The sequence below is a fragment of the Etheostoma spectabile genome, chromosome 20 (assembly GCF_008692095.1).
Source record: "Etheostoma spectabile isolate EspeVRDwgs_2016 chromosome 20, UIUC_Espe_1.0, whole genome shotgun sequence".
Lineage (NCBI taxonomy): Eukaryota > Metazoa > Chordata > Actinopteri > Perciformes > Percidae > Etheostoma > Etheostoma spectabile.
The window spans coordinates 3670056-3694613 of NC_045752.1; the positions used below are offsets into that span (position 1 = coordinate 3670056).

The 24558-nt window shown below is 42.8% G+C and overlaps 1 protein-coding gene across 4 annotated transcripts in view; it reads right to left on the minus strand.

Annotated features, from left to right (window-relative positions):
- Positions 1 to 24558, minus strand: part of fndc3ba (fibronectin type III domain containing 3Ba) — a 103142-nt gene that overhangs the window by 45110 nt on the left and 33474 nt on the right. For all 4 annotated transcript variants that reach the window (XM_032499780.1, XM_032499781.1, XM_032499782.1 and 1 more), the window contains exons 4-7: positions 8050 to 8126; positions 4783 to 5014; positions 4454 to 4625; positions 4137 to 4267 (exon numbers count right to left, since the gene is read on the minus strand). In XM_032499780.1, the coding sequence (XP_032355671.1) occupies positions 4137 to 4267; positions 4454 to 4625; positions 4783 to 5014; positions 8050 to 8126 (612 nt within the window). The remainder of the gene's footprint in view (positions 1 to 4136; positions 4268 to 4453; positions 4626 to 4782; positions 5015 to 8049; positions 8127 to 24558) is intronic.

Here is a 24558-nt window from a genome sequence, read left to right on the forward strand (position 1 = left end):
GGGGGAGATATTGCCATGGCGATCCACATCAAAACAGTCAAGTAAGCTAAGGGTGGGAGTGTGACTCGCTCATTTTCACATCATTTCCAGTCCTGTTACTGCAGTTACAGCAGGAGGAGCTGGAAGAGGTTATGATGTGTGAATATGAGGACTGAGTCATGACTCGGTCAAAGGCCACTTGAGCTAATGAGGATGACATCACGAAAACATTACAGGACATTGTGCTTTTATAAGCCTGTTTTTACCACTGCTATTGTTCTGAAACTGTCCGTTAGTTAGCACGGCTTCTACATTAGCAGGAAACAACAGCATGAATCTGACTTCCTGCAATGTTCCGTCAATGGTCACCTGATGTTTTTTAATGCCAACTTTAAAAACTTTAAAACACATTTTTTCTCTAAAAATTTAGCAAAAACCACATTATTCCTCTTACACATTTAAAGTTCATAAACAATTAAACACGCTCTTGCTCAGTTCAATGCACTTAGCTTATGGTGGCTAATGTTAGCTCAATGTAGCTTTATACTGCTGTTGAGTCGGTTCACTTCCTTAATGTCTCCTCTCTACTTGTGCTTCAGTGACACTAGATATGTTTTAGCATTTATAATTACCTTGTTATTGTCACTTGTGGCCACATTGGTTTTTCACCTAGTTTAACAAGTTAGCTTTTTGTTAAAGGTGCTCCGAGAACACATCTTATTATGGTAAACTTCATAAAACCTTTTAATGTATTTAAAATGAATATATAAGAATTGAACTTCTCACAGTCTGCCAGGTGTCCCTGGTAAATCGGTTCCTGTTCTGGTTAAACCTTCATGGTATTGTACTTTTTTAATTATCAAAACTATCAGGAAAAAGGAGGCAAAACTGTACTTAAGATGAGAAACTTATATTTGTAGATAAATATGCCAAAAGAAATGATATACGGTTTAATCTAGTCCAAAGAGAAGAATGTGCCCAGAACTGGCACATTGTCATTATGTTATGTGTTATGTATTATGTGAATGTATTATATGTTTACATTCGCTATGAACAGGTTTTCCCTTATTTTTGTTACTAAGAAGATTGTGCAACTGAAAATAACCTCCAAGGAATCCATTAGTGAAAGCGCACTCCTGGAAAAAGAAAATAAAGCAAGAGTTCTAGATCATTTCAATCAATATAAGTTACATGTTCCTTCTACATAATTGATGTTTCCACTGTTCTCACACATCAACAGCAGATCACTGTATCCATAATGTCCTAAAATCCCATTCAACAGAGCCAACATGGCGGACTCAGCAGTTCCTGCGCACATCTGGTTTCTCCTGAATCCACAGCACTTAGCACTGACTTGGAACCAAAGATGGAGGAGCTGAGCATGCTGGCCCATCTATTTCTGCTGAAATCCCAGTTTCTCTGAGTGAGAAACAGGATCTGCGGCTGTGATGATGCAGAGCCAAGATGGAGGAACAGAAGGGACGGGGCCCACATCTGTTTCTGCTCAGCAAGCAGTGCAGTTTTGAGGAATATGGCCTGTAGAGCTGGCTTTACTGGGGAATGGACACAGTGCTTCGCCAAGTTAGCCAGCTGCCTTACTGGCACTGGGGCAATAGCCACACACACACACACGCCTACGCTTTGGCTTGCTGTGTTTGTGTGTGTGTGTGTGTGTGTGTGTGTGTGTGTGTGTGTGTGTGTGTGTGTGTGTGTGTGTGTGTGTGTGGTATCTGTGGTTTTGACCACTTGGATGCGCGGGCCAAGCAGCAACTTTGTTGGAATGTTTGTACTCTGCTTTTTAACTCTGTGTCTCTCTGTCTTTCCATCTCTCCCTGTGATGTAGGAGTTCTGTTTTCTCTTCTCTTTACAAACCTTCCATCCATCCATCTCCCTCCTCTCTCGACTGGCTTTCAAATCTTACATTTCTCTCCTCTTTCTGTTTGCCTCCACCACCTCCCACCAATCCTGTGGACCCTCATGCTCTGATTGTTTTACAGGAAGCCCAGTCACGGGGTGTTTGTGCATGTGTGTGTGCATGTGTGTGTCTGTGTGTTGTAAAGTACATTTAGCTGACTCAGCCTGATCGCCAGCCCAGTACTGAGACCCTGGCAGACCAGAACAGACAACCGAGGACATGCTGACATGCTCCTCTCTGTCATGTGTGGTTTTGTGGTACAATTTTTTTTAAGATTATTTTTTGGGGCTTTTCCACTTGACAGCTAGGTGAGAAAGGGTTGAGAGAGGGGGGGAAGATTGTTACAGGTCTGACTCAAACCCTGGAACTCTGCGTCGAGGCATAAACCTCTATGTAGATGTGCGCCTGCTCTACCAACTGAGCCAAAGCGGCCACTGGTTTTGTGGGTCGAGTACTACAGTAGATATCACATGAAACTATGATACTCACAAGCTGAGCTGTCAAACTTGCTTTCCTTTTCCTGCTTTGGGCATGTCAGCCTGTGTGTGTGCATGTCAGCCTGTGTGTGTGTGGGCGTGTTACGCAATTGGTGATGGGTGATAGACAAGGGGGGTTAGGCAGAGTGTGTTTGGTGTGTGTGTGTGTGTGTGTGTGTGTGTGTGTGTGTGTGTGTGTGTGTGTGTGTGTGTACTGTAAGAAGCTGTGCAGTGTCCCCCACTGCAATGCAGTCAAACACCACCTCTTCTCTTGCACATGCACTACGCTCTGTGAGAATATGTGTGCAGGTGTAAGTGCATAATACTGCTTTGATCAAATCATCAATGACATATTTTTAATGGGTATATTTATCTAAAGCAAAACCTCACTTTCCTCCCTTTTAGTAAATCTGCTGGAATATAGCCATCTAGATAACAATGTGGTCAGCTGTTATTTTGTGCTTTACTTGCCTGTTGTTAGATGTCCATCTCAAAAACATTGTAAATGATTCTGCCTCCACCGCAATGCAATAAATTCTATAGTGTGTGTGTGTGTGCACGTGATTGCACGTGTGTGTGTGTGTGTGTGTGTGTGTGTGCGCGTGCGCATAAATGAGTACTGTGCTCTATGTAATAACTCAAACAAATACGTGTCAAAAGACATGTCAATAAAGAGGAACAGTGTACAAGTGTGTGCGCCCTCATGTCTTTGCATTGCACATGCACTTCTTTGTGTGTGTGTGTGTGTATGTGTGTGTGTGTGTGTGTGTGTGTGTGTGTGTGATAAGGCTGAGCTGTGGTGTCTAAATCTCGCAGCTCAAAGGTTTCCTTCATCTCAAGCAGGACTCTACAGGTATGTGACCCCCCCTCCCCCGTCTCTCTCCCCTCTCTCTCCCTCTCACCAACAAGGCCAGTATTGTAGCAAGGGTAAAACGATAGCGCTCAGGGACGAGTTCAGCTATGTGGTTACCCAGACAACCCCCTTCCCCACCACTCCCCCCCACACCCCCATGGATCCCTTCACCTCAATGAGGCTGCATACATCCATTCATTTATGTTTTTTCGGGTGACTTTTCAGTGAGAAAAAAAAAGAGTGAGAGAAAGAGAGGAACGAAAGGTGTGTTTTATCTGGCCCGCTCGAACACAGACGGGCTGAGGTTGAAGAGGACAAAGACAGCCACAGAGAGACAGCGAGAGAGAGGTCAGCAAGGACATAAGGGAGTCCTTTACAAAGAGATACGAGCTGGTTTGGTTGCATATTGAGATATCCACTATCCTGAACATAAAAAGGCCTGACTAGCAGCTGATTTAGCTTTCTTTGGATTTAGCATCTGTGTTGTGTGTTTTCTGGAAAAGAAAACATCCAAACCTACTGTGAACAACTGTTGCTGTTCATCAGCAGTGTGTGCCAGTCTCTCTAATTGTTGTTTGTGTGTGTGTGTGTGTGCTGTAAGAAGCTGTGCAGTATCCCCAACTCCAATGCAGTCAAACACCGCCTCTTCTCTGTGTGTGTGTGTGTGTGTGTGTGTGTGTGTGTGTGTGTGTGTGTGTGTGGATGTTGTGTGTGGGGGTGTGTGGTGGTGTGGTGTGTGTGTGTGTGTGGTGTGTGTGGCTGCGGGCATGCGGTGGGGCGTGCGCGTGTTTTGCTTCCAGATACCAGACTTGTAAATGTGCTACACTCTCTGAGAGTATGAGTACAAGTTAAGTGATAATATGTGTGTGTGTGTGTGTGTGTGTGTGTGTGTGTGTGTGTGTGTGTGTCCTACCTTGTGTGTGTGTCTCTGGTTCACTGTTTCGTGGACTGCTGCGGAGTCGTCTTTCTGGCTTCTTCCCTCCTGGACTGCCGAGTCCGCCCCCTGACCCCACTGACCCAAGCGACGGGGCGTGTGATTTGTTGCTGCATCACAAATAAAGTTATATAAAGTTATTATAAATAAACAGTGTTGGATACAGAAGAAGAAAAAAAACATGCAAGCCAAAACTTTGAAATCCATATTTGCAACCAGGAACAGTTTTGACTGCAGTGAACGACCACTTGAGTTTTAATTGAACTACATTCTCAACACAGAAGCAGTATGGTCACCTGTATCCGTTGTGTGCTGGCCCCAGGCTGCCCTTATAGAGCGTGGAGGGAGGGGAATTAAGCCGGTTCTGTCGCTCTAGTTGTCTCTGTTCCTTTATCTTTTTGGGCTGGGGCTTACTGTACGTCTCCTCTCTACCTATGTAGTTAGACATCCCATATACTGGGATGATTTCTGAAGTAGAGGAGATGAAAAAAGAAAAGAACGTTTATGTCAGAGTAAATTTTTGTGCAAAGCAAATTTTTAATTGGATTAATCATTTAATTGTAACTCCACATCAATCCCCGGATTTTTTTGTCAGTAGCATTAAGTCCAGTCAGCATGTCAGTACCTGGATCGCCATACATGGGGGGAAGGTGGTGCTGGTAGTACTGGTGGGGGGGCAGCTCCCCGGGGCTGACAGGGGGGTAGAACGAGTGAGAGTTGGGGATGAAGTGAGGGTGAGCCAGGTATGGGGGCAGGTGGTGTGTTGGGGAGAGGGCCGGAGAGTAGGAGGGAGGGTAGCATTCTGGAGACTGGGGGGTCACCACCACCCGGCGTACCCCTGTGTTATCCTCCAGCACCTACAGGAAAGAGAGAAGAAGCGAAAGGGTGGCGAGTGTAAGAGAAGGGTAAAAATATGTTTCAGGAAGTCACAGTTCGCGTTTAACTGTGCACTTTGAAATTTTGCACACAGCTCCAAAATGGCGTTTGTACCCACAAATCTTATGAGGTCAGTAAAGTGCACACCGTGTGTAATTGCTTTATACGTTGTGAGAGCAATCTTATCGTCCAACTGTTGGCGAGAAATCGAATAAGCATCTCAAATTGTCAAACTAGTCCCTTAAAATTCCTATATTCTTTATACCTATTTTTAAAGATAATTTAAAGATTCAAAGGTCCTAGAGCACCTGCTCTTACAAAATTATGCTGTCAATCATTTGTGCAAGAGCAGGTGTCCTGTCTGTCGAATGGTGGATATATATTAAAGGAATGAATGGCATAATCTATTTAACAAGGGAGACATTGTGCCAACAGGATACTATGGTCTTTTAAGGGGTGAAAACAAGTGCCGCAATGTTGTCATCAGATGGTCTGCAGATTCCAATAACAACAAGTTTCAAAAGGAGTGCCTCAAATTAACATAGATCCCATTCCATCTATTCACTTTCACAGTCTAGGACACACACCCGCACACGGACACACACACGGACACACACACGGAGACACACACACACACCAACACTTTCACAGGCCTGCATTCCACACACAGACACTCCAACTATTCAGACACTTTCACAGACCGGCATTCCAAGCAGAGAGCAAACACACACACACACACACACTCCCTGCTGAGAGGGAAAATCATCTGCGGGTCTCTAACAACAGCAACAACACACAGACACACAGACACACGCACAATCTTATTTCACCAAGTAATAACAGTCCAGGATCAATGTCAAAGTTGTTTGCTCTAGATTAAAATTACAACCAACCAGTCAGTGACATGTTTTGACATCATTAATAGTGCAACTTGAAGGTAAATTAAAAATTTTAAAAACGTCTGCCAGTTTCAGCGCTCCCACCAGTGCTTCACTATAACAGGTTGATGCTACACTTTTGTGCTTAACAGGTAAGATTTAGATTACTTTCAAGTGTTTTAAGTAGGTCGACTAATGCCTCTTGAACATCTTCAAAAACATTATAGAGTTAACGTGAAGGCTAAACAAGCTAAAAACGCTAACTTGCATGAACAGCTAACATGTAGGCTAAACAAGCTAGTAAAGATAACTAGCATGGTCAGCTAGTGTGGTAGCAGTAGTGTGCTAGCAGTTATTAAATTTGAAAGGGTTGAGCTACCAAGTGTGATATTGATAGGAAATAAAATGTCAGTGTCCAGTTATAAGTCTTAACAAGATGGCATTTCTATCATTAGGCGAACTACTTTAATCCTATGGAAAACATGCCACCTAGCATGATCAGCTAGTGCGCTAGCGGACCTGTAGTGGTATGAACTAGCCTAAAGAGCTGACATGTAGGCTAAACATACTACTAAAGTAGGCTAATAATAACTAGCAGTTAGTGTGCTAGCACTTATTAAATTGGAAAATTGGAAAGGGTCCAGTTATATCACTTCGCAAGATGGAATTTCATTAAGCTGGCACACTAGCATGGCCAGCTAGTGTGCTAGTATACAAACACACACACACAAACACACACACAAAATAGCCCTACCCCCAAAACCCCACACACACTGAGAAGCAACAGACTCAGTGCCAGAATTCAACAAACAGAAAGAGAGTACTAAAGGGGGTCAGGATGGGAGGAAGAGGGTTACAGAACTAATCCGAGTGAGAAAAACTGAGAGAGGGGAAGAAGAGGAGGAGGAGGAGGAGGAGGAGGAGGAGAACCTCCATGAGCCCCTCAACCCCCTCCTCTGCTGCTGAGTAGAAAAACAGAGTGTTTACAAGAAAACAAGGGCAAAGTCCCAACATTAGTACATGTGGATCCGACCTACAAACCCACGCAACATTTACTGGAAAGGACACAGACACACACACACACCCCCAGTGCCTCTCTCCCCTATCAGGCTTATTTATGTAAGAGTGACAATGTTTCCCGCTCACACTTGGACCAGTCCCTACTCACACATCGATAGACCCACACACATGCAAACACAAACACACACCCACGGTGAGCCAATGACCTGACTTTCATTGGCATAGGAACACAATTTGACCACATGCAGACCACAGCTGTATTTGTAACACTATACTTGTGAGGACAGACTATTGACTCGTTGACTGAATGATTCAATAACCTTTAACCCCTCCACAGCAGTAACATGGCAAACCCAACATTTACTCAATTCATGGCAAACTTATTTTTAAAAGCCCACTGATACAATCCTCACTCTGGGAGATTTTGTCTCATCATACTGTTCTGTGAGGACATCCAATAGAGAACACACACTCTCACTCCCCCCACCCTCGTGCGTACTTTCTGTGTGGTTTGAGCTCTTATACACAAATAGTCTGACTTCCATCATTTTAATAATGACCACTTGATCACTTCTGATAGTTGTATAGTCAAAAATAAACAGTACATGGGAAACCGTCCCGCTGTTCTCTGCATTTGCTGCAAATCTCTCTTGTTGCACAATCATACTTGCAATGCTACGATTGTTAGGCTGTAAATACATAATTTTGCTTTAATTTTCCTTAACTGCATGTCAGGAATTTTCCAGAAACAAGCATCGGTGTGTTGAAACAAACCAGAATGCAGGCTGCTCAATTGGCACCGGTGAACTAAAAAAACTGAAAAAAATACTGAATATATTTGCCTTGGAAAGATGTTAAATTATGTCATTTTATACTTATTACTTACTTGTTACTAATAAAAATAGGGCTCAGAGTCAACATTAAATCACATGATGGCATATGAAGCCTTCTTTTTTTTTTCAGAAAAGAAACCACTGGCTAATTAAATGCAGTCGAGCGCACTCTCTGTGTTGGTCTATGTCGGACTGAAACTCTCCAACAAAACACAAACACGTGATGAAATTAAAACATTTCTGAGCGGACCAATGAGCTAAAAACACACACAAACACAAACTAACCTGTGAGATGTATCCCGGGGGTACGTGAATGGGGGGGATTGACCCATTCGGGGACATCATGGGAACCTCAGCAGGACCTGCAGGGGAGGAGAAGAATCCTTCATTTAACCAGGCAGCTGAAGTAAATTCTACATTTTATCAATCAACAGTGCACCAGCAGAGACACAAACAGCCACACACACTGGGGGACAGGCCAGCGTGAAGTGTGACACATATGTCGAAATGCCCTTTCTTCCAGTGAATCAACTTGTACCAAAGGTAAGCCCTTATATCTGCCAAACTGGCGTAAAGGTCTTGCATGCTTGTCTTTAGCATTACGATGGATGGATGGATGGATGGAACAAAAAAAGAAAACCTCAGCCCTGAAGGAGAAGCAAGAAAATCTAATAGAATTAGCAGATTGAAAATGATGTTGACTTTTCCACAATTCATGCAACAGTCCATCCCCCACTCTTCCCCCTCCCCACAATCTGTCTCCAACTCTGGCTTCCTCCGTCTCTCTGTGATGGAGGTCTGCGGCTGGTAAAGTCATTGGGACCCCGTTGGGACAGCCGGAGGCAGACTTGGCCTTAGAGTAAATCACACTGTGCACACGCTCACACCATAACTACCTGCAAACACAAGTACATAAGTGCTGCATCTACCGATTATTGTCCTTTACGAATAATCTGATAATCGTTTTATCAAGTAATCGACTAGTTGTTTGTTATAAAATGTCAGAAAGTGAAAATCCGTCAGAAAATTTCAATCAGGGTTTTCCAAAGCCCAAGATGCCTTTCTCGAATGTCTTGTTTTGTCAACTCAAAGATATTCAGTTTACTGTCATAGATGAATGAAGAAACTGGAAAAAAGAGCTGGAATCAGAGCATTTTTGTTTCATAAAAAATGACTCAAACCTATTAATCAATTAATCTCACTCACTTCAACCTTTCCTACTTCATACGTACTTATTTCCCTAATTCATTCTCTCCCCCATTTTTTCTCCTCTGTTTTGTCACCTTTTCTAAATCATCCCCTCTTTCCTTCCATCCCTCCTCCCAGCCAAACAAACAGGTAAGAGGTACAGCAAACACACACCTACACACACACAAACACAACCCGAGCAAAGTGTGCAGTGTGCAGTGTGTGTGTGTGTGTGTGTGTGTGTGTGTGTGTGTGTCACACAGGTATGAAGAGACAGACCTCTTTCAGTTCTGTCTGCTCTCTTACCATGGAGACTATGAAAGTCCTCATTGAGTAGAAGGTCATAGCATGTGGAGAACACACACACACACACACACACACACACACACACACAAAGAGAGCTCCTCTAAACCGCTTTCCATCACTGCTCATAGCACACTTTACCTCTTGCTCACACACTTACCCAAATACTTTCTCAATGTGTCTCAGTTGCCCCCACTCACGCATGCACGCACACACACACACCACACACACCACACACACTTTCTTGACAAACAGACGTGTGTTTGGACAGTCTCTGCTGCCTCTGTGCTGTTCACTCAGCAAGCAGCAGCATTCCTCTGCTCTCACACACACACTCACACACACACACAACATTACCATCCCTGGCCCCCCAGGACTGGACCCAACAGGCTCAACTACCCCCCAACCAATCCCCAAAATACAAGACCCTCTTTGTCCCCCCCCCCCCCCCCCCCCACCAACACACCACACACACACACACACACACGCTGTAAGTCATATAGTATCAGACTGTTTGCCATTTTGAATAGCTCAGGATAATCAAGCGATTAGCGTGTGTACTCAATTGTAGTTGTATTGTTCCCATTTGTGTGTAAAAGTGAATGTGGTCTATGATCCACACTGTGGTAACGTCTCTCTCTGGTCTTGCCTCCAGCTTTGCCCTTTAAGCGCCACAAACACAGTCACTACTTCCTCTGGCTAATCCTGCCGGAATCCCAGACAACACAGTATTCCCCCCACCCCCTCAACCCTTCCCATCTTCCATCTGTTGCTCCTTCCGCTTCCGACTACCGGAGAGGTCAGGTCAGAGATTAGTTATGAGGTCATATCCTGCATGTGGGATGACGTCACTGTATTACCTGAGCAACAATAGAGCATAAGCATGTAAGTGTGTAATATGGCCATTTGAGAGGCATCAAGGGGGTATACATAATTACAATAGGACCACATATCCCATGAACCCTGTTGTTTCCTGTCCCTTATTGGATGTCACCTGGTGCTCGGCCCTTCTCATTCACTGCCTACGTGCAATTCTCAAATAACAAAAAGTGGGTGATTATTTAATATTATTGCTAATTGGCTTTCAGTGATATCAAATCATGATGGCAAAATCATATTGTTTTATCTTTTACAAAATTCTACTGTCTGAATGTTTGCCTCTAAGCAAAATGAAGTTTTGTTTCAAACATTCAAAAATCCTTTTTCAAAGTATCAGTGATGTTCACGTGATTTTGCTATTTAGAATAGAAAAAATAAGATTCATTACAACCATAGACAGTTAAAGAAATGGACCAACGGATCCCGTTGTTCTGGACGGAGACCAGTGAAGGATATTAGAAACACTTTTCCGGTGATTGCTGAGCATTACTGCACAGCCTCTAACTGAGCTTGACGACATAGATGTGACGTGAGCAATGTGAGTGAAAGTTGTAAGTTTTCTGGTAGCTGTGCCAAGAGAAATCTCAATCATTCCCAATCAGCAGAGACGGAGAGCGTAGGTATATGAAAGGAGATAACATAGGCACAGGCTAATTATTGCTAACTAAAATGCTAGTTAACATTAGTAATTAAACCTAAACAGCTACTGTAAGTCCAAACTGTCTGCGAGCTTATCCTGTACTATACGGTGATTCCTCTACTGTGCGACAGTAAGTCACGTGGTTATGACACAATCGTTTTTACAAAAACATCAGCTATGGAGCCATAACGTGAGGTACATGGTAACAAAGCCTTCTACACATTGTCGTCTTTCTTTAGAAATAAACAACGCGCAAATAGAGTCTTGAAACACTTCAGATGTAAAGTTATTCACTGTCAAATTGGCACCAAAATGAATGGCAGTCAATGGAATGCTAACGGAGGGTGATGGCTTGGTAGCATCAAAATGGCGCCATAGGAGCTACGCTTAGAGAGGAGAGGCTTACCCCCTTGATTGCAACCACAATGCCTGCAATAAGACCTAACTGTAAATACGCGGCATAACAAGCAACAATGTAAGTTAATAGGGCAATTGTGCAGCTGGTATTTACCTTCACTAAAGTGCTCGGTTTGCAGGTTAATATTTTAAGTGTCTGACAACAGTATAGAAATTACCCCTTCAGAGATAGACCTTTAAAACCTCTTTGAGGCCTTTCTGTTTTTACCAGAAACAGCAATGAAGTAGCTAGTGCTAAACCTACCAGACTCCATTTAAAAAGCAATACTTTCAGCGAGTATAGAGCCAACATATTTTCACATGTAAATCAGTAAACTATGTGTTTATTTTAACCAACACTAGAGATGTAATGGTTGGAAAAGTGAGTGAATGACCAAAAACGTCTTTTTATAGTTGTATTTTGTTTCTGTCAACTTTGAATGAAGTGTATTTTAAGATGTTAATATGACTGTCTATTTACATGGAATCTGGTGGCTTTGGCGAAAACAATTTTGCGTACGTTTTTATGTTTAAAAAAAAAAGGATTTTACTCTTTAACAGAACGGTCGACCTCTTTAGAAATCCTTTCCTTCATGTTGTCAGACACTGGCAAAACGAGCACTTCTGTGAAGGTAAAGACAAGCTGGACAATTGCCCTATTAACTTACATGGTAGTTTGTTTCACTGCTGCCGACTCGCTTAATACTGGACGAATGTCAAAGATTGTTGTGTATAGACACAAAAACATAGGAATATAGGGTTGAAAAAAACGGTGCCCTTTAAGTTGTACTATACTACATCAATGACTTGACTTTCCTGTTGTGATGGTCACTGAAATAAATGTGAGGTCTGTGGTCAGATGTGCATTCATTTCCGGGGGTCAGTGACATGTGGACATATTTGTTTGAGAGCAGCTGTCTAAAGCATCCAAGAGAACCACATGAATGATGACAAGGCACTGTGACAAAGACAAAACAACAACATTGACACAGGGGGAAGAGCTGAGAGGAAGGCGGACAGGTGTATATTATATGCTCAATACCGATGCACTCCAACAAAAAAAGACAAGAAAAAAAAAAAGAACCCATTCTTGTGATTTTGTCCAGCTGCCTGTACATACATTTGCCTACATTCACAGACACAGGAGATGATGCAACATTTCATCAGATGTTTCATGATACAGCTGTTAAAGACAGCTGCGACTGGGCCCCCAAAGTACAACACACGCACACATTCAAACAGTCTCACACACGGCCAATAACTTACATCCGTAATAATGCACCTACTTATACACACTGCATAAACACCTTCATCTATACAGACAGTAAGTGTGAAGATCAACTGTGTGTATCAGTTTGTGTTCTGTCTGTCGAACTGAAGCAGTATTTAGCTTTTTAAAAGAAGTAAAACACTTTGTCTCCTTCCCTTCATTTCAGCCCTGCACATGTGGTGACCACATTGAAAGGAAACGCAGACCCTCTTGGGAAGGTGTGTGTGTGTGTGTGTGTGTGTGTGTGTGGAACAACTGGACTGAAAGCATTTCCATAAAAAACATACCGTTACTAAATAGACGGAGATTTTCTTTAAACTTTATCGTTGAAGTACAACACACACACAGTCTTTGTACACCCTATCAGAGCCCCATGGAGCCAGCGGTCCAATCTAGATGGATATTCGTATTCCTGTGAGTTTGTGTGTGTCTGGGTCAGTTGTGACGTGGCGTTGCCTGGAAGTTATGTAAGCATCAGCAGGGTAATGTTATCTGTCCTCGGAGCTCCAAGAGCAAGACACTCCCACGACAGCTTCCTCTACTGGCAAGCCAACACACACACACACACACACACACACACACACACACACAAACACACACACGATGGTAAGTTTAGTAAAAAATAAAGGGAGGGAGAATAAAAAGTGAGATAGAGGGGCAGTGGAGAGAGCCTGCAGTTGCAGGAAATGTGGGAGACAACTTTAAAATAGCAGTGTACAGTATCTACACTTTCCGGATTAGTGCTACATACAAAGACACACAAATACACACGCATAAGAAAGCCCTTCGGTCCATCTCCGGTGAGTCTGGCGGACATCTTTGCTGGGGGCGTGAGGCTCAGTGATGGAGGAGAAAGTCAGGACACACACACACACACACACACACACACACACACACACACACACACACACACAACAACACACACACACACACACACACACACAAACACATACCACACACACACAAACACACACAGTCTGATCTGACGTGCTCTGTGCGACAGACTGTAATTTGAGGGGCTCCTGATTTGCTGGAATGTAAATCATAAGCTGTACGTTGAACACTGGGTCTTACTGTAATGTAATATATGTGTGTGTGTGTGTGTGTATGCGTGTGTGCAGGTATGTGTAAGCACATTCCTGAGGAAGAGTGAACCCCTCGACTTAAGGCCTCCAAGCTCAAAGTTGCATAACAGTGTCATAAGAGAACGAGGACAAAGCATTCTCAGTTAGGCCAGCTGATGAAACTATCAACGCCATGACGACTTCATTAATATCTGACATCAGCATATTATAAAGAGAAGAAGAAACAATCACTATGAGGCTTGTAAAACCAGGGCTGCATTTTACTAGCCCACTGGTTGGGCGTTATATTTCAAATAAAGCATTCTCTCCTCCATCCAGATTATGAAAAAAAATAACTAAAGTATTAAAGCTTTTGCAACAAGAGTGGAGAAAACTTTCCACCCCTGCATGGGCAAAATCCCCCTTCCAGGCCAAATGCTCTTTGGGGTCTGATGGCCGAGAGGTTTTCTGCAGAACAGAACTGCCGGATCTGTGCATGAAAGCCCTCAGTTCCATCTCTGGATGTTTGCCCGGAGGTTGTAAAGGTGTTCCTCATCCCTGGTTGGCAAGGGGATTCAATTCCACTGTAAGCTGCTTCATCTCCGTCACTTTTCTGCTGTCTCTATAGAAAAGACTACCATGGAAGTCATCTGTCTATCTTTCTTTCTTTCATTTTTAAGATGTATTTCTTATCTGATTTGGGGGGAGTTAAATCTTAAGGATACTGCAATATATATTTAATTTGCAAAGAAAATACAAAAATAAATATACTAATTTATCATTCAACAGAAATACTGTTTTGACATCCGGTCAATGAAAAGTGACATTTTACTCAGCTAAAGAGTAATGTTTCCAGTAATATCATTTTATTTCTGGACTATCAAACACTTCAACACAACAGGTGTCATTTATATGGACACATAATCTTGGAAATAACACTTCATAAATCTATAAATGTCTTTGTATATTGGAAGTACTTGTGCAGTGCTTATATTCCAAGTCATAATGTTTCCTTTAATATGAAGCTGCCAGTCTCTCCAGGTCTGCGCTGGTCTCCAGGAGTTCCTCAAGACTTTGAAAAACGTTGGCATCTTTTAAACTTTATTAATTAATTTCAAGTTAGTTATGCAACCTTTATTTATCCAGGTTAGTCCCAATGAGCTTAACTATTGTTTTGTTTTTACAAGGGAGAACTGGCCAAGACAGCAGTGGCGCTTTAAGTCTTTAACGCTCAATAGCCCCAGAGCATTGGAAAACATGTGTAAGTTATTAAAAAAAAAAAAAAAATCTATCACTCCTTCTTTTTCTTTTGCATTTTTGGAAATTATTTATTTCCAAATGGAGAGCTCTGTCCCCAAATGTGATACACCCATTTCATGGGCGAAAAACACATTAGGATAATCATTAGTAAGACACACTACAGCCAGCTTATTAAAATTATTGAAGAATTTCTTCAACAAAGATCCTAAGTGGCCAACTATTACTTTTTTTCCTCTAAAACAACCAAGTCCCCTACATTTTAGATCTAATGTAGGAAGAAAAAAAAAAAGCTTCTTGGCTTATTTCAAAAGGGTTACATTTCTTAGACTATGATGTTAACATCTACATCTTGTCATCCTGTCCTGATCACTGTAACAGTCCTTAAGCATACAAGCCCAGATCTGTTTAGTGTTCAGCTTGTAGCCTGGGTGCCAGCCCATACCTCCACCCAGCCCAGATCTCCCCCACCCAGAGGAGGGGTGCTGTCAACCGACCTACTTCTGCCGCTGGGTCTGCTCCAGAGGAGAGCAACGTAACGTCTGGAGGGACACTGAGCCCAGCCATGCTTTGTTCTCAAAATCTCAACATGCACAAACATACCGTTACAGTTACACACACACACACACACACACACACACACACACCACACACACACTCACATTGACACAGATGTACGTGGCTCACCAAGACAAACAAATGCACAAATGCCCAGATGGACACCTGGTCATTTGTGCTTAAACGTTTAAAATGTCATACTGACATGGACACGCACGCTTGCACACGCGCACACACAAACACTTGACTTGAAGTGGAATGCACTGACATTTGAATAGTTTACACTGACCAAAATCACGGTCACCTTGGCACAAATAAAACACAACCAAATGGGGGATGGACGGACGGACGGACGGACACACACGCACACACACACACACACACACACACACACAGACGCAAGATCTATTCCAGTATTATCACATGAGGCTATTCTTGCTTGAAGATAACCGTAACCATACAACACACAACGCATCGAGCGACGTACTCCACTTATCACTTTTGCCGTTCATGCGCGCCTGCACATGGACACGTCGCAGACTCCTGACATACATGTACAAGCATGCACATGCACACGCATACATACACAATCCAAGCACTGGTGACTCATTGTATCCATTCCCTAATCAAGTCTACATGTCTAGGAGGAGAGAGACAAAGTGAGAGCAAAGAAATGCAACAGCTGTTGTAAACAGACCCAGAGTCTAACAATCATTTCCTGCTCTCCCTTCCATGTTCTCTTCCATTTCGCTCACTCCCTTAAATCCTCAAGATGCAACACATTTTGAAACCTTGACCCACTAAAGAAAGAGCACCGCTTTCAGTCATTTTTTTACTAATCATGTCCCCTCTGTGCACAACCTGCTACGTTTGTACCCAGCTGTACACCTCTCCCTTTATTCTCCTCTGCCGTCCTCTCCTCACTTTCCTCCTTCCATCTCTCCACATGTTGATGTGGGGCATTTCTGGTGCATGAGTCACAATCCGAACAGCACTGAGTTTCTGTCCACCGCAAAGAGCAGAGAAAGTGTGTGTAGGGAGAATGGAAGCTGTGTGAATCTCAGTGGAAAGAAAGAAGGCAAGACTCAAAGTCTTAGATTAGCAGGGACTTTCCCCCCTACTCCCCATCTCTGAATTCCACTGTGTGTGTGTGTGTGTGTGTGTGTGTGTGTGTGTGTGTGTGTGTGTGTGTGTGTGTGTGTGTGTGTGTGTGTGTGTGTGTGTGTGTGTGTGTGTGTGTGTGTGTGACCCATGGCTGATGGGTGATCAGACAAGCAAGGAAGTGCAGAAATGTAAATATTGTGTTTATATGTGAGAGGAGGCGGAACATGGACAAGTATTTCAGTCAAACTAACTTCTCTTTTAGACCAATATCAAATCTGTTGCTCTAGCAGTCCCTCTGATCATTGTTCGGCCTCCGTGTTTGGGACCTCCCATTGACTGTCAAATCCAATCAGAGCAAAAAGAAGAAGAAAAAAAAAAAAAAAAGAGGGGCTTCCCTGTGGAATCTGATAACACATGATGATGAAACAATTACAAGTGTATTTAATCCTTTTAAAATCTCACTCGTCCTACGTATCCCATCACCACTTGCAGCTACAACAGGCCCATGTGATCAATAAATGGGCAACATGTGGAGAGGAATCGACATTTTTAAAGGGTCGAGTGTCATTCGATTTTTTTTAAACCGCATGCAAATCACGAAAAACTTGAGCTGGAGTTATGAGAGTAAGACTGAAATCAAACAATTACTACAAGATAGGAACACAGGGAGTAGGAGAGACAGGGAAGCAAGGGAGGAAGTGAAGGAGGTCGGAAAGAGAGAGGAAAGGAGGAGGGAATGAGGGCGGAGGGAGGGAGAAGTGCTCCAGCTGTACCCTGAGCTTCAAGGGAGCCAAGAATTTCATCCCTGGAAAAGCTCTCTTTCTTTCTCTGGAAAATTCTGCAAACCCTCTCCTCTACACAGCTGCTGTTAATACACACATCCACTTTCACACAGTCTTGTGAACGAAGACAGACACAGTATTCTCCAGAGTTTTGCCCACTCTTCCTCCCACCCCTGTGTTGCCCTTAGTGGGCCAGTCCCAACAGCAAACCAGGAGCTGGCAGACAAGACCAAGTCAGCAGCGCGGGGTAGCTGGGGTCATCACATAGAGGAAGTGGCCTCGCCTGGAATGCATGGCAGCGGACACGACCAGACATGCGGCGTCTGATTCTCTCACTCTCACCCTATTCCGCTTTCTTCTTTCTGTCTCTCTCCCTTTATTTACCTTTCTTCATTCTATCGTTTCAGTTCCACTCCATTTCTTCCTCCCTCCCTTCCTCCTTCTGCCTCCTCATGCCCTCCTGTGAGGGCATTGGGTTTATAAGTGCGCGCTGGGCAGGGCATACAACAACAATTCTCTCTCTCTCTCTCTCTCTCTCTCTCTCTCTCTCTCTCTCCCTCTCTCACACCACACACACACACTGAAGTATAAGCTTTTAACTACACCGTGCCAAATAAACCAAACCAATCCGCTCAGTCCTTTTGTTTCTTTCAAAGTACATTTGAGTGGAAAATACTGGAAATAGAGAAAGACAGGTATGTCACACACTAACACAAGCACAGCACACGCATCCGACACACACACACACACACACACACACACACACACACACACACACACACACACACACTGTGCCCAGAGGGACCACATTCCATTACACACCACCTGGAGGGAGAATCCGTTCCCATGGTGACCACTTTCCCCAAATCCAATGGGACATAAAACAAAATTGAAACACTCACACTAAACACTAAGGTAAGTCCTCCGAAAAAATGTTCTGTCTGGCTGTCAAGCCTAAACTGCATACGTGCAGATGCATGCACGCACCCAAACACACAGTACTGTACACACACACACACACACATACAGATGGTTTCTCTATTATTTGATGCCTCTCCACCATGTGTCTCTCACTCTCCAACCATCCCATTACCCGTTTTCCAGCTCATACAGGACAGAGACTTCACTGTCTGAGCCTTAACGCTTGCTATAACAAAACTAACTTTTGATATGGTTCCCTGGTTGGACACACAACCAACATGGCATGAGCACTGGGAGATGTATTGGCTTTTATTGGGGACGCGGACAGTAAAATCTACAACAGTGTGATATTTCTGAAAATCACACCGCTGTCCAATGAAAACCTCCAAATTTGGATGATTTGATTAAATATTTCTTTAGGGTTTATACAATTCTCATGCTTCTTATGCTAAATAGAAAAAAAACTATAAGACTATATAAATCTAATTTGGGGAAAACAGGCCGGTTTTTCTCAGCTCATGTAAAGTTGTTTGAACATTGTTTTCTTAGAACCGCTTTGCGATAAAGAATATAACATTAGAAACATGAAACATCCATCATTCGTAAATAAAAATACAATAATAATTTATTTACAATAAACACATTTCATTGGTTATAGGAATTATTATACCAGGGCTAAAAGCAAGTAGTATAATAATAACAACATGCCCATTCATTTGTCTAGTAACACCCATTCACACAGACACCCACACATACACACACACACACACACACAGACACACACACACACACACACACACACACACACTTTTCTTTTTTATATTTAAAAACATCAGGGAACCTAACTCATAAAGCATAAATTATGTTAATTTCAGTACACGTGCTGTGAACCACTTCATCTGACAGGCCAACGGGAATACAGACGTCATCCAGCGGTCTTCCACTTAGCTCATTTTCAATCCCGCTCCGTTTGATCGCCACACTGTCCCAAAGGGCTGGATTTTACAGCAGGTTTGAAAAGTTCCTAAAGCAACCACCTCGAGTTACAAGCAGCAACGGGACGGTCCGAAACAGAACTAATTAGAAAAAAAAAAAATTAGAAAATCCCTTTTGAGAAAAGTGCATTTGTGTTCTCTCCCCCAGATTGTTTAGAGCCATGTAAACACAGGCCGCGAGACTTTCCACCATATTTTCTCAACCAGCCATTTCCATTTACATCAAAGGGCTCCCAGTGTAGTCTGGCGAAGGAGAAGCTCAGCGTGCTTGTGAAGTGATGCAGTGAAACCAGCAAAAGGAATATCAGGATTGTCCATCCAACTCAGAAAAAACCCCGAGCAGGGAGAAACTGAGACAAATGAAGTGAGACAGAAATAGAGAAAGGGACAGAGAGGCTAAATGATGAAAGGGAAGAAAAACACAGGGTACATCCCAATTCCTTTCGTCATCTCCTCATTTCCCTTACTCGCTTAGTTCCTCATAATTAAAAAAAAAAAAAAAAAACGAAGGCAGAAGGAGGACATTGAGGAAACACCAACATCTGAATTGACGTCAATTACTGATCAGACCATGACTTGAATCTGCCTTTATCAATTTGTTGTCACTTAAAAAGGCATAATTTAATAATCCCAGATGATAATGATGCCTCATTATGTATCATAACAATTTAGTGGTCTCGCCATTTGATACAAAATGAAAACAGGTTCACATTACAACTACTGTCACTTAAACACAGTGATTTATGGCTGTGGTATCACTGGAAATTATGCTAATAGACAATTACAACAGAAAGCTATAAAAATATTCAATGTTATTTTTCCATTAAAAGTATCAGTAATTTGATAAAACTGAGGTTGTGGTGATGGGATTTCAATGCAGCATCTAATTACTACTTACACATTTTAATTTTGTATTTTTCTGATAAAAAGCCTTAGGTCTATGGTACTCTTGTGTGTCCTCCATCAAAGCAACTTTGAGCAGAGATAAGTTAAGTGGAACGTCTTTAATGACTGATCGATTTCAGGAGCCCGGAGATTTAAAATAACAGAATTAGAATGCACCCGCAGGAGGGAGAGAGAGTAACAATGAGGGAGAAACAACAAAACACACATACAACACACACATCTGAGGGTAAAACACAAAACAGACCATGACACGATTCACACTCTGCTCTGTCCGGAAACATGTGCACACAGCTGGCGCAGAGACCACATCACTGATGTCATGCAGGCAGCATCCACCGTAACCATTGTTTATCCGAAAAACGGCCTGGGCTAACCAGATAGCAACATAGCATTGGACTACATTGGCCATCATGCAACTGCAGTAATGCAGAAGAATGAGAATGGACTTCATCATGGCTGCATTCTGCATTTACAGACAGAAAAACTAGGTTAATTATTCATAACAAAATGACCTATAGGAACTTTTTGGTTTGTTTTTGTTTTACGTTAAACGAGAGGAAACATGCCTACTCTATGTAGAAGGTTTCATTACATGCTTGTGCTAAAGAAACAGTTTTCCTAATAAACACCCATTCTACCAACAGTAATGTCAAAGACATTACTGACATTACGTTTTGCCTTTTATCCAACATGCTGTATTAGCTTCCTATATGACTTGGAAACACTCCACTCTAGTAGATACAAATGTTTTTTCTGCAAACATGTTAGTTTGATCTCAAAGACATTGAGTACTTGTTACCTGCTGATATTTTATACATGCAAAGACGTTTTTGATGTCAAACTGATTAGTTTCAAGGCAAACGCAGCCCAGAGTAACTTTTTGAGATGTTGTGCATCCAGCAAGGCCACCCAAGGTTGCATGATGTTATATAAATCAAACCAACCAACTGTTGACTATCCTTAATCAAACTCAACAGGAGACTTGTGGCTGCTGCCACCCATGCCTAATGATGTCACATCCTCCCTGGCAAGACACAGCTTCCTGCTCTTCACCCCCTGGCCTCATCATCCCTCATAAAAGTCCAACAAAGAGCAAACAACAGTAAACCAACACAGCCTTGTAAACCCCCCCCCCCCCCCCCCCCCCCCCCCCCCCCCCACACACACACACACACACACACACACATTCCATAGCAGGGTGCTCTAACACACCCTCTAGAGTCTTGTCCTTTGATGTGAGTGTGGGAAAGCTCAGGGGAATGGTCTTAGTGGGGGATGGAGAGAAAAAAGGGGGGGGTTAGAGGGGGAGGGAAATGAAGGGAGAAAAGTGTATACATGAGAGCAACCCGAAAGATGGGGGGGGTGTCAGTTTAAGCTGACCCCTGGAGCATCGGGAGGTCAGTCTGTTTAAACAGGGCTAGGAGGCATGCAGACTCTCACAAACACAGTGCATGCTAATTAACAGACTGATACAGGACAGGATTCTAGAGGCAGATAAAGTGATTTCACTAAAACAAAAGTGGCACAAAGAAGTCACAGAAGCAAAATAATCCAACAACAGACTTAAGAAGAAAAAAATGCCGATATGAGAGCAGGGAAAGCAAATCAGAACTACTTAAAATATCTGAAAACTACATTTCAGGGCAAATGTAAATAATTACACTGTGCACAGCGCAGTTTTTAAAAGGGTTTCTGTGCCCTGAAGTTATGGAATTTGTTAATACAATTCAGCTCAAACTTTCAATCCAAATAAAAGAGCATAATTCAGCTAGTAGCATTAAATTGTGGTGTGGCTAATGAGCAGTTCTTTAATATGAATCCAACAAATACAATAATCTCTTTGGTGCTCCAGGTTTGCTTTAAGGTAGAGGCAGAAAGAAGGCAAGAGGCGGGAGGGAAACAAGTCAAAGGAGTAAAAGAGGGAGAAAGAGAAGTGAGCTCTGGAGAAAGGGAGGCTGAAGGCTCCTATGAAAGAATCTCTTTTGGCTGGTGTGTCGACGTCTCCAGGCTGGTTCTGCCTTGGCAGAGCATCTGTGCCTGTATGTGTACGTGAATGACTGTTTGCATGCATGCACCGCAGTGCAGCAGCTAAACAGAGGTTACTTTATATAAAAAAGTCCTGAGGTCTCTGTAATCTCGCTCTCTGTCACACACACTTGGACAGAAAGTACGCCAGAGTGCAAACACACACACACACAGGCACACAAGTACACAAGCATGCGCAAACCCAGAGCTCTGAGGTCTCAGTAATCACACTGAGTCTCTGTCTAAAGAGCGACTCAGTCAGCCTTTAAAACACACTGCCACACTCCACCTCTCATTAAACCCAGTGACCTCCTCCAGATAGAGACAGACAGCAAGAATGCATACGTGTGTCTGTGCGTGTGTGCGTGTGTGCGTGTGTGCGTGTGTGTGTGTGGCCCTCCACATTAATAATATGTGCTTTCAAACATGACCCCAAGCCCCCAGCAACCCGCCCAATTAACTGTCGTCAAATGTAGTAAAAGACACCCAAAAAAAAAACAAAAAAAACCGCACACACAAATACACACTGTGCTTTCGATGCTAAATTTTGCATGCAAGTGCACACATGCACCCACACAAATAAACAGACAGCGGCCAGACACCAACTACGTCAATGCTGTGTGTTTTCTCAAATCAGTGTCTGGTATCTCATTAATCTATACACTGTAAACAGTAACACATTATTCCATTATTCCATTTTTTTTAATCCCTCTTCCTGCTCCTCATTCATCCATATCAATACATTTCTTGTCTCATCAACTGTATGTGCACATCTTAGCATCCGCTCATCCAATCATTTACTGTTTCTATCTGGCATTTTCTGTGCCTCTAAGGTCTGCCCAGGGCGATCCCTCCGATTTCAAGGAAAAATTGAATTACACTGCGGGCAGAGAAAAGGAGGCGGGCTGTAATTAGTTACAACATAGAGTATGGAGTGGGGGTGGGTGCTCTCACTCAAAGAAAACCTTCACAGAGTTTAAAGCAAGAGTGAGAGAAGAAGCGAGAGACCGACAGATGGAAAGAGATTGAGCAGAAAACAAAGGCGCCCTTTCAACGTTTTTTAAGCACTAGCTTACTCTGCTGACATCATCAAAGTGAGACGCTGTTCCATAAGAGTTGGGGAATTCCCGCGTTAGTGCCACCTCTTTCCGTCTTTAAAAGCCGTTACAGTGAGTGGCTTCCATTACCAGCCTTTCTGTGTACTGATATCAGATGCAGCCAGAGAGTGACCCTGGCTGCCCACTCTGTCACTGACTATGCTTTCAACTAGTCTTTTATTTGAAGATAACACGCGTAACATTTCCCCCCGCACTTCCTTTTCCTCACCCTTAAACGTGCAGTATACAGCCGGCCTGTTGCATGCAAGTGTGATGTCATGGGAGCGCCGTAACTATTTATACTGTGTGGCGGTCGCGACACTAGATGCAGTCTTCTCCTGAGCAAAGGCTACCGACTTTGCTATTTCTACGGACGAGAAGAAGAAGAAAAAGATAAACAATGGCAGAACTGGCAGCAACGTTGACATTTGGAAGTCCCATTTGCGCGCGCCAGCTCGGCTGCGGCGACTGTAAATCTGCCATTAGTGCTGCATTATTGACCGAAGAAGACTACAATTAAGGTGAAGGGCAAACATTGGTGTGAGACTCTCATTTGCTTGAGATAGGCAATTCACTTTTACAATGTTCATGTTGTAATGTAATGTAAAAACAGCACAAATGCACAATTAACCATTAAGAACAAGGAGAGATGCATTGCGCCAGGTTGCAGCCCAACCAGCCCATATCTGGGCAGGTAGATAAAACTAGAGAAGTATAAAACATCAGAATACACAATTTTACAAACACATTCACTCCTAATTTATAATAATAATAATAATAATAATATGTGCAAAGTTGCATCATTAAAATGACATCCATGGGTTGGTGGGAAGTTATCCTAGGTTTGAGAATCAGCTTCTCAACTTCCAAGAATCCCCTCTTTCACCACAATCCCCACACAATGAAGAAAAACTAGCATATGCCATCCCCTGTGTGGGTTCCTTATCTTAAGCCAGTTTCAAGTCCCCATCATATGGGTTTTATAATAAATTAAACTAAATGTAACCCAATGGCTACCTACAGTAAGAGGTCAAATAAAATCTAAAATTTGATTCAAAAGCCACACCTTTTTGGGTTAGATAACTCTGCGTCCTTCCCCATCTCCCAAAATGCTGACTATGTTTGACTATATTCTTTCACCCATACATAACTTTGGTTTATCATTAACCATATTCCATCACAACATTATGTAAGGCCTTATGTAGGACCTCTAAACAGCCTGGACTTCTAAAAACAACTGCCTGCTTTTTCTTAGTGACCTGTACCAGAACAACCATCCTTAGTTTTGGGATTATCTAGTGGTCAAAAGTAAAATATGTGGTCCAGGGCTTTTTACTTACACTCTGGATTAAACTTGATTTACATCATTGTGTGATTAGATACAATAATAATAATAATAATATTAATAA